The 10,759-nt window shown below is 42.9% G+C and overlaps 1 protein-coding gene across 6 annotated transcripts; it reads left to right on the forward strand.

Moving 5' to 3' along the window:
* The first annotated feature begins 290 nt into the window (after nucleotides 1-290).
* Nucleotides 291-9,459, forward strand: zc3h11a (zinc finger CCCH-type containing 11A). 6 transcript variants are annotated; one of them, XM_068712621.1, is made up of 18 exons: nucleotides 291-389; nucleotides 737-808; nucleotides 1,628-2,048; nucleotides 2,603-2,726; nucleotides 2,839-2,958; nucleotides 3,556-3,679; nucleotides 3,792-3,974; nucleotides 4,080-4,145; nucleotides 4,262-4,432; nucleotides 4,790-4,867; nucleotides 4,957-5,055; nucleotides 5,563-5,616; nucleotides 5,722-6,210; nucleotides 6,346-6,416; nucleotides 6,501-7,017; nucleotides 7,130-7,290; nucleotides 7,660-7,862; nucleotides 8,115-9,459. In XM_068712621.1, exons 4-18 carry the CDS (start codon nucleotides 2,673-2,675, stop codon nucleotides 8,332-8,334), a joined length of 2,610 nt encoding a protein of 869 aa, XP_068568722.1. In that variant the 5' UTR covers nucleotides 291-389; nucleotides 737-808; nucleotides 1,628-2,048; nucleotides 2,603-2,672; the 3' UTR covers nucleotides 8,335-9,459. The 6 variants fall into 6 exon arrangements, with proteins under 6 accessions (XP_068568722.1, XP_068568726.1, XP_068568725.1 ...); XM_068712625.1 differs by having other exon boundaries at nucleotides 1,977-2,048; XM_068712624.1 differs by having other exon boundaries at nucleotides 291-808; nucleotides 1,977-2,048.
* Nucleotides 9,460-10,759: the final 1,300 nt, after the last annotated feature.

Below are 10,759 nucleotides of genomic sequence, written 5' to 3' on the forward strand. Positions count from 1 at the left end.
GACGGATGCAGTTTTGTCAGCAATATATACCTATATTATCAAGGTAAAGGTGATCGTGGTATATATTATATATTATATTGTTGCTGCAACAATTATTTTTGTATCATTTTGTAGATGGTCTACATAAACTAAAAAGCACAGTATTTCCTTCAGATATTTTGTGAAAAGTGGCACACAGCATGGGAGTACATGAAAGTGGTGGAATAAACAATATTTCTATTCGACCTGAATGCAGCATGGTGGTTGGCCAACCCAGAGCTGTCCTCCTGCTCTTCCCCCGCTGCCGCCATTTTGCTGTGGTCTCGTCGTGCGTCTTCGGCAGTCAACGAACCGGGACGGGATCTTTCCTACATTATACAACTTGTACATATTTTTTGAAACTGAAACTGGTAATTAACACCGCATATTTTGTTTATACAATATCTATAGTTGTTACCTTGTAGTGTTAATACTCCGGCTAACGCGAAAATCAAAAGCCGTCGATTAGCTAGCATTAGCTAACGTTAACTTAACGCTAACAATACGGTTGCGAGAAATTTGTGGTTTAGGTAGGCCTCTGCTATGTAACGTTGGCGTAAGCTAAAATAACCTTAAACTAGATGAGTACAATATATTAAGTATTAGCCAGGTTGGCAATCAAATCCAGAGTCACGCTATTGTTTGTATAGCTAACATTATTCGGTGTATTTATCTGTCTAATGTTATCTAACGTTAATATTCGCCGATCTCCATTCAGTAGCGGTAGAGTCTTTCCAACACTGCGGGGAATCGCTCGTGCTAACTTTGGGCTACTTGTTATTATTCAACAGTAAGTATCTGATCATTTCTTGGGTTTTAAGCTTTGACTACACATACCTAGAACCAACACTGAAGGTGACCTGTCACATATGTTTTTCGGTGGTTCTAGTTAACGTTAACCTGTAACGTTAGATTAACAACTTCGTGGTTGTGGCTCCAGGATAAGTATTTGTTGTAACGTTACTTATTAAGCGAGTTAGTAACTTAAGTACCTTTTGTGAATCCTTATTTCTTTCTTTATTTCATGAGAAGTGCTATTTTGTGCCTGTAGAGTGCAGTTTTCCTGTTCCTTAAGATGGAAGCCAGACTTGTACTTGAGGCTGATCATCAGTGTCGAACTAAGGCCTCCATGTTAAGGACAAATAAACAACCCAGGTCTAGACACCCAAACGTTTATTATGACTTATTCTGGATTAGATACTTAAAATATTTAACCATGGGTAGATAGTGTAAAGTCAATGAGTCTGTCAGCTGACCTGGGCCTCTGTTAGCACTAAACTCTAGATCACTCAGAAGTCATGATTGAGAGCATATTTGTCTCACTATACTGTACTTCTGTGTGGAAATGTCCAGCTGTCTTCTATGTATTTGTGCACAACTGTCTGTCTCTTAATAACACCTTTTCAGTTCCCTGGGAAGTGTTTTTGATTGATTTGTAGGTTTAAAAGCATCCACTATGTGGGGATCCCTGGATATGGATAGCTTGCCCCTCATGAGAATACAGTGGCAGAAGATTTTTTTTCTCTTTTCAGCATTGGCTGAAAATCTCTAAAGGCTTGAATATCCTGCCCAAATTTTTTTTCTACTGCCTTCACCCAAATGTTACCAGGTGTGCAAAATTCACCAAGTCCAAGAAGAAGCTGAGGATTGTTTTTCCACCTACCTTCCATCCACTTTTTGCCACATCAATTTGAGCATTTTTGGATCCATTTTTGGGGGGCTTTTCTGGCTGTTAATGCCCCCCCCCCCAATATTTCTTTCATTAGTCTCACCAATTAATACAAAATAATAAAAAAAGAAAATCTCCAAAGGACTCTTGCATTCACCATCAGTAATGTTTAGCAGTCTGGCGGAGATGGCTCAGAGAGTCTGAGAAACGGGATGTCGTAGGAAGACAAGTGTCTCTGGGCGACCCACCCCTCTTTTCCTCTTATCTCACGGATCAAGTGTTCCTTCAGGACTCCATACCACCACGGAGATACCCTACCAGCACTGCGCTCAAGAGGGAGACAACTTCTCAGCCACCTCAGGTAAATGTGGCACAGTAGTAAGAACAAAATCAACATTGGCTTATTTGTGTAGATTCAATTTCATGGTAGTTGCACTTGTAGTTTTTCTTCTCCACATATGCAGGTACTTGTCAAAGAACAAATCATATTTGTGAAAAGTATCACTATCTGGTTCAAATTTTGCACACGTTCTATTTTTTTGAACATACACTTCTCTTATCCCCTCCCTTGTTTTTACATACTAATTGTTCATTTATGGTTGCATTCAAAGCACAGAAATGTTCACAATCTTTATGAGAGAACTAATAGACAAACTTAAAAACCCAAAGGGTTGTGCGAAACCTAAAATGTTTGTGTAGTGATGATATTGAACTTCATTCCAGTAAGAATCCCAAATGTACAAGTTGAAGCGAGTCATTCTATTTTGTATGAAAACAAACTATAGCTACATGCAGTCTTCTTTGGTATTAGTTGTGCATGTGCAGACGTGTTATGGAACTCGTAGTGAATTGATGTAATGGAGAAAAGCTTCTGTTTGTGATGCGTTGCTGTGCTTTGTCCTGTTTGCCCTGAAGAGAACCAGCTGTTGGGTTAAAGGTCGTAACCTAATCACCCCCGCCACTCAAGACGCAGACCAGCGTTACTATGACCAACCATGGAGACGACTGCTACTTCTTTTACTATTCCACCTGCACTAAAGTAAGCAATGTTTGAGCACAGCACTCATGGATTCACACATAGTGTAACCAGTCGTATAGTGACTGGTGGCCAGAAGGAAGAGCAGGGTCTTACTGTTTCTTTTACCGTGCAGGGAGATGGCTGCCCATTCAGACACTGTGAGGCAGCGATGGGAAGTGAGATCGTCTGCAACCTCTGGCAGGAGAGACGCTGCTTCCGCACCGTCTGCAAGTTTCGCCACATGGAGATCACGGTATGCATTGTTTGAGCATAATGTCTAAACTTAAGAAAGCTTTGCTCACTCAAGGCTGTGTGTCTTGACTGGCCATTAACTTCCCGTGGGCCTGTTGGGAGGAACACTTCATGTACTGTAAAGGCAATCAACCTGCAAACCTGTCGTTATGCATTACAATGAACAGAGTCAATTAAAGACGTATGTGATAATTAACTTACATAAACAGTTGTTACTTAAAAGAGAAATGGATGTGTTTACATTGTTGGTAAGCTTCATTTGTTATTTAGAGTACATTCTAGTCACGTCGAGCTCCTTTCCCCTGTAGATGACTAAAATCTGCAATACATTGCCTTGACGATGGGGCTAATTGAAATACTGCTCCACCTCTGTGTTATCAGAGATTATAGAGCAAAGGTCACAGACTTACAACAATAACACAATCAGTGTATAAGTGATTCAAATTACAGATCCTTTGTTTTGACTTTGTATGAAGTCATTTGTGCTGCTGCAGCATGTATAAGTGTAACCTAATGGACACAGATCCAATCGAGATGTGATCAGCCCATCTCCTCCGTGCACACTTTAACATGTTGTTTATCTCTTGCATCACAACAGAAAAACCGAAAGGAGATATGTTGTTATTGGGAGACCCAGCCAGCCGGCTGCCAGAAGCCTCACTGTGCCTTTTTCCACGAAAGGCCCCGCTGCATCGATGGCATGTTTGTCCCCCCTGATAAAAGTGAGGGGGCTTTTCTTCAGCAACACACTAAGAATCCAAATGTAGAGAGTTTAAGATAATTTAAATCCACCTGTAAATAAAAGTAGTATGATAATCAATATAATTCTCTCAGGTCTAAGCAAAACTGAGGAACAGCCACTCGAGGAACCGGCCCCCCCGCCCGCTGCCCCCCTCGCCACTGCAGCCAATCCACAGCTCAGAGGCGTCATCAAAACAGAAACTCAGGAGCCAGTACCGAGCCCCACCCACCCACCAGTGGTGATTAATCCAGCAGACGATGACGAGGATGAAGATGGTGAGCTGGATTTGATCCCAAAATGACTTCTTTGTCTCGCCTCGTCCTCATTTTGAGACAGATATTCCCTGTGGTCTTTCCCAATCGTATGTCTTGTGTTTCCAGACCAGTTCTCGGAGGAGGGAGAAGATGGAAAGGTTGGCCCGTCACCTAGGAAACTACCCAAATCAGGTGAGACTGCGCTCACAGACTCCATTTTGGAAACATGATTGGTGATAATACCGCTCGTAAGTCCTGTGTGACATGGGCCGATAGTGTTTTTAATGGGGTATGTTGTGTGTGGACAGACTCACTGAGCTTTGGAGTGAGCACCCTGGAGGAGATTCGGCTGAGGAAGGCCCTGAAGGCCAGCATGAAGAGAGCTGGTTACCCCATGCAGAGTCCTGATACCTCGGCAAATGGAGAGAAAGAAAACATCCAGTCATTGTTTCGACCAATCTTCTACGAGGCAGGAGATGGTAAATAAACAAAATAGAATATGTGAGATTGTCAGAATTGCGAGGAGTTAGATATACAACTCTTAAGTCATTCAGCCGCCTAGATTTACTCATTTCATGTTTGATGCTAGCTTCATTTCAGGCCTTATGCACTGCAGCCACTGCTCATAGTGGCTTTGAAGCAGCATCTTACTTGGCTGATGATGAGATGAAAGATGCTCAGATGTCTGGGCTGGATATTCCCCTCATGATAACTAAAGAATGTTAATGTTGAACTGCTAGAAATATTTCAGATGAACTGATAGGACAGTAACCGTTACTTATGGTCCTAAAGAGAAATATAATCATGATTACCTTGTTCTCAATCTTTTATTGTAGGCCCACTCATCTTTGAAGAGACTGGGAGAACAAGAGGCAGTTTGGCTGAAAGACTTGGAAGGAAGATGCCCAACAACGGTACATTTGCACTCTTGTTCCACCGTCTTGACAAATTGAATGCCAGTGCTCGTAATGATTGCACAGCTCATTACTTGTCCTTGCTGTAGATGGGATGTTTGGAGAAGGAGTCCCACTAAGAAGGGGTCTGGCTGGGCGTCTGGGCAGTGTTGTGGATGAGGAAGAGCCATTTCTGCCCCCTCAGAAAGGTGAGTGTCAGGACACATCAACACATCAAACTGCAGCTTCTACCAACAAGTTCCTGGTGAATTTTTTATTTTTACTTTTCAAGTAAAAAATTGCTTTCTCTCTGACTCTTTAAAAATGAGTTGTGAAACTTTACTTTTAATGCCATCAAACAAAGAGAATGCTCTCCCCTTGTCCTAAAATTGTCCTAAATCAATACTCGAGTACTTTATGAATGAAGCAGTGAATGAAGCAGTACACGAGTTGAAGCAGCTGCAGCAGCACTGTGTGTGTTTGACCAATCAGCAGCAGTCATCTGTTTAAACCCCACCCTGAAAGTTCTCGTACTTTCAGAGTGCGACCCCCATCCAGGACCTTTTTTGGGGGGGGGGGTGGAGGTTCGAATGTGTCCAGAACTTATTTTGGACCCTGGTTTTTGCAGTCAAAATGCAAGAGTTCAGGTTGGAGCTCATAATGAGAAAGTCAAGAATAATAAAATGTATCTATTAAAACCTTTTTCTCTCTTCCAGCTATGAAGCCTGTTAAGGACAGACTTGGATTGGCTGTTGCTCACACTCAACCAGGTATGTATGAGTGGCTGACATTGTCCATTATTTTTTCTGGAAAGAAGTTACTCATGCATGTTGACTAAAAGATTGTTTATTGTTGTCTTCCATCTTCCCCAACAGCTGAGACCGACAGGGAGCCAAAGAAAGCTCCTGAGCAGATTCGCATCAAAACACTGGAGGAGATCAGACAGGAGAAGAGCGCAAAGTCTCAGTCCCAAAGCCAAAAAGAAAACCCTTCTGCCGTGGCTCCAGAAATCAACAGAACCAAAACCACCAAGGGGGTCAAGCGAGCCATCACCATCAGAGACGACTCCGTTAGCCACGTCAAGGCCTTCTCGGAGGTCCTTCGTGCCAAGAAGAAAAGGCAGGAGGAACAGGATCCCGACCCTAAGAAGAGCCAGGGGGAGTTTAACACAGCCGGTTCTGATCCCGAGGCTACAAACGTTGGGCGGTTAAGAGTAAAAACCCTGGAGGAGATCCGCAAGGAGAAGGCAGGGAGGATCCAGGCTCGGCAGACCCGGGAGGCTGAAATCAAGAAGAGCTCTGATACTGAGGAGAACGATGCTAAGAAGCCTCGCCTGCTGCGCATCAAGAAACTGAATTCTCAAAGTAAAACAGCGTTTACTCTTTTATACTTTTGTTCCCTCTGTGTTGACACATGTCTTTCAGGTTGAATAGCATTCTGAACTAGCATTTACATGCCATGTTTTTGAATTTCTAATGTGAAATTGATGTTGCATTCAGCAGGCAACGTCACAACAGAGGAGAGTGCTGAAGTGACAGAGAAGCCAGTGAAGACTCCTGCTGCTCCTGAGGTAACTGGCGCTGCAGAATTGCCTGTGGTTAGCTTGTTATTCTGTTGACTCCACCTGATGGTAATGTTCATGTGTCTTTTCTAGACCAGTGCTGCCACCAGTAAAGACGTCAAGGTCAAGACCTTTGAGGAGATCATGCGGGAGAAACGCCTCCGCAAGCAGGAAATGGAGGAGCAGGCCAGAGACTCTGCAAAAGCGGAGTCTGCTCAGAAACACACCGATGAAGGAACCCTGAAGAGGAAGGTTCCTGCCAGAGTCAGTCAGATGAGCCCAGACTCCTCATCACCTTCCTCCACCACTGTGGCCCTCGACTCTACCCTCTCCACCCAAAAGCTCCCAGTTGGTAAACCGATCCCCCTCAGATCCAAGGCTGCTTCCCCTCTGAACAGCGCTCCTGGTGCTAGACGGGCTGCCGTCAAAGCTGCCACCTCAGTTCCTGTGAAGCAGAGCTCGTCTCCGCTGGAGACCGAGTCCGACTCACAGAGCCCCAGCCGCTCCAGGGAGGTCCCAGACAAAAACACAAGGAGTTCTACTGCACCGTCACCAGCCATGCAGAACAATAATCAGAAGACATCCCCAGAACACACTGCAGACACCAAAGGTATTGGACCTTTAACTGTCGTGCATACCCATGTTTCTGTTTGACCCGCAGTAGATTTGGACCTGTTTCACAGAGTTCTATATTCGTCACTAAGACCGTGCCTCCTTTTCAGTGAGGCCCAAGCTGAACGTGAGGCCGTCTGTGGTGAAGCCTGCAGTGCAGCTGAAGCCGGGTCAGAAGAGGAGGGTAGCAGAGCGGTCTGCTGTCGCTGCTGTCAAACCTCTGAACAGCACCTCCACAGTGCTGGAGGAGTCACCGTGCAAAGACAGACGGGTAGGCTGGAGCATGTGCCAAGACCTTTTCAAATGTATCTGAAATCAATTTAATGTCACTTTTGCTTTTATATTCCCATATATTTCCTCATTTTTGTAAATGTACCCTTTTTTTTACTATTTATTTCTAATACGTGGATGTATTTATCATGCCTGCCTGGTGTTGTAGTTTTGTATTCATTACTTTTTATTTACACATTTCTATGTTTTGTCTTTCCGACCATTTACACAGTTGGTCTTTAAAGTTTTCTCTTATGTATTTTATCAACAGATAATTGGATTGTCATCTATTCTTAAATTTAAAGAGTAATCTAAATCTAAAGCATCTAGCACTGTTACTGACCTCTAGTAACTTTTCTTCCATTGTCAGGAGTTCCCGTCCTCTAATGCAGAGGCTCAGCTGAGCTCTACTGTTCCCCGAAGTCCCGGCACCCTGTTGGACTCCGGATCCGGCTCCAGCCCGCTGAGAGAGGACCTCCAGACGGTCCCCGTCTTCAAACAGAGTCTGAGCCAAGACAGTAAGCAGAGCGTCATAGTTTCTGCTGCCTGCGAGGCCTGTACAGTCCCCCAAAGGTAAAAGTCCACAGAGAGTTTTTAACATGAAATCATCTCCCCTCAAGTGAGGAGGGTAACATTCTGATGAAGAGCAACAACTCCAAACAGTCCTCCTGCCATTTTTTAAGTTTTTGTAGAAAAATTAGACAATCCCAGTGAAAATGTATGGAAGTTGTTCTGATGGTTTTTTTTTGTTTTTTTTCTTTCATCTGACATGAAGGCAGCATTGTCGCTCACTAAATGAATAACCCGCTTCTCTGTACCTCTCAGCCCGGTCCTGAAGACGCCCACCCAGCCCAAGTCCCGCAGACTGAGCATATCCGCCACCCGCTCCGCCTCCACCTCCAGCGCTGCTGCCTCCACCTCGGCCATGGACGACTTTGAGGAGCTTATCAACGAGTTCACTGAGGACCACCTTGAGGAAGACGTGGACCCTGGCATCGGAGAGGACGACCTGCTGCAGGAACTGTCCGAGATGATTGACAGCTGAGGGACCCATCTACTCCCCTCCCACAACCATGTCTTGTTCACATAAGTGAAGACCATCACCCACTATGTAGTGTTTAAAAAAAAAAAAAAAAAAAAAAAATTCCTAAAGGTTACATTTTTTTTTCAGTTTATATTTGTATTACTTTACCTTTTTAGACATATTCTCTCCATTTTTATTTCCTGCCCATGTGATCATCTGCTCACCCTGACAGTTCTTCTGCAGGGCTTCGATTATTATTTGATCATGTCTGTTCATGACAGACATGATCAAACTTTTCAGGTCTTGAAAAGAGAAAGTTGAAAACGAGCTTTGGTGCTGGGAGATGTTAAGAGCGTCATCACTTTAGCATGAGTTCTAGAAGATGTTAAATCTTGCTGAATGTGTCGTTTTATCTGTATACTGTGTATGCAAAGGGAAGAGCAAGCTGAGAACAGAAATAATGAATCCTGTTGTGTGTGTGTGTGTGTGTGTGTGTGTGTGTGTGTGTGTGTGTGTGTGTGTGTGTGTGTGTGTGTGTGTGTGTGTGTGTGTGTGTGTGTGTGTGTGTGTCCATTACTTGTGTTTTTGTTTTTCTACATCTGTGATGGGTTAACACTGCTGTTGCCCAGCTAGTTCCCAGATTATGACGTTAAACGTATCACTTCTAATTTAATGATGACTCAGTCAGTCAGGGCCTGAGGGGAGGATCAGTCATGTTACTGTCGGATCGTTCATCAGGTGTATGGGGCTCAGATCTCATGGAGAGCACCTTCTGCCAGTGGATGCTCTTCACTGTTTTTATAATGTTTGACTGAAATGTAAATGTTTAATTAATCTTTTTAACCAGTTCTTTTATTCAGTGGGTATCCTTTGAAACAACTAGTCTGGGCTAAATGTGTGCGTGCTCTCTGGGCTTTGTTGATGAACACCTCAGGTACCGTTTGTGTTTGTATGTTCCCAACACTGTTTGAACTCAACAACGCTGTCTTTGGTTCTCTTCTCTTTTGTGTTAGCATTGGTTCATGAATGTGATCTGAGAAAAGATCAACTCATCTTTTGGACTTAATACATGTTGGCTCAGCCCTGACCTATTCTCTCAAAGTCACTTGTACATATTACTGTGTAATAAAAAGTGCTTTTAATGACCAGCTGGATCAATGACTGCTGATTTAAAGTAGTGTTCTGCCAATACTTTGTTCCAGGTTAGGGATCAGCATCAGGTGATGATAGTCGATTAGCAAAACAAATGTATAACTGGTGACTTCAACAAACCTCACAGTTTGTGTATTATATCTTTTTAATTCCACATAAAACATATGAGGTAAAGGTATGTGAATTAGATGAGATTGTGAATGACATGGGTGTGACCAAATATTAGAACACCTCTTTGTACAATGCTCTACAATTCAAAATTAACACAAAGTTGAATCAACCCCTCTTAGAAATGGAGCGTTGTAACCTTCATAGAGGGTTTATTGCAGGGCCAATGTTCATTACTGTAGTTTCAATTCATGAACTGGCAGCTGTAGTAAGTATTTATTTGAGGGGGTGAATTTCCAGAAGTAAATCCATGAAAGAATGTTCCAGTAAAAAAAAATAACACAAAACTGACACCTGGTGGGATAGTGTGCTGCAGGGGAGAGTACTTTAAATTATTTATTGCATTCTTGAGGAGAATGGTTATTCAGAGGGAAAATAAAAGAGAAATTTCAGAAAAATATGGGAGCCCTTAGGGAAATAGGGTGACCAGGAGATCACAAAGGAATGTAGCATATGACTGATTATTCTGTTAGGAAACGGTTTTCAAAAACAGTGACAGAATGTGCCTATATATGTGTATTGTGAATGTATGCTGTCACTTTCCAAGTTCCCATTAAGTACAATGCACAAAGCAGACTAACTACACATGGCAGCTTTCAGACATCCCCAAGGCCACAAATCAGCACTCCTATGCAGAAATAGCACTACCTGGGCCTGGGTCTTCTGTCCATCAATGAGTCTCTTTCTGGTTAATTCATGAAACACATTTTTCATATACTTTATATAGTAATAGACTGTTACAACCACTCCCTTTCTGCACTGGACTAACTCAGCAGGAGCCTGCAGTCAACTGCAGTCAAGTGAGCCGCCATCCGCGAAACGTAGGTCACGTTAGCCGACGCTCCATGGTGCTTGGATAGCCCAAAAAACCCGGAAATAGATCTATATTTGATCAATAATTTGTCCAATTTGATATAACAAGTCAAAAACAACGTTATTTTGTACATTATGTGAAATCCAACAATAATACAATCTGAAGTTACACTGCTGTACTATCTTTATTTGAAAAAGGGCTCCAAAATATATTACCTAATAATAATCTTTGATCTGTAATAAAAATATTTCCTTCATTGGTTAGCTAAAATTTCCATTGGAGTTCTGTTCATGATGACCCCATATATGTCCA

This window comes from Cebidichthys violaceus, unplaced genomic scaffold, assembly GCF_023349555.1.
Source record: "Cebidichthys violaceus isolate CVI_PGR_0920_01 unplaced genomic scaffold, fCebVio1.0.p SCAF_17, whole genome shotgun sequence".
NCBI classification, from domain to species: Eukaryota; Metazoa; Chordata; class Actinopteri; order Perciformes; family Stichaeidae; genus Cebidichthys; species Cebidichthys violaceus.

Coding starts and splice junctions, on each gene's coding strand:
- zc3h11a (XM_068712624.1), top strand. CDS start 2,673: ATGACCAACCATGGAGACGACTGCTACTTCTTTTACTATTCCACCTGC. Junction 2,959..3,555: donor TTCGCCACATGGAGATCACG/GTATGCATTGTT, acceptor GCATCACAACAG/AAAAACCGAAAGGAGATATG. Junction 7,291..7,659: donor CACCGTGCAAAGACAGACGG/GTAGGCTGGAGC, acceptor TTCCATTGTCAG/GAGTTCCCGTCCTCTAATGC.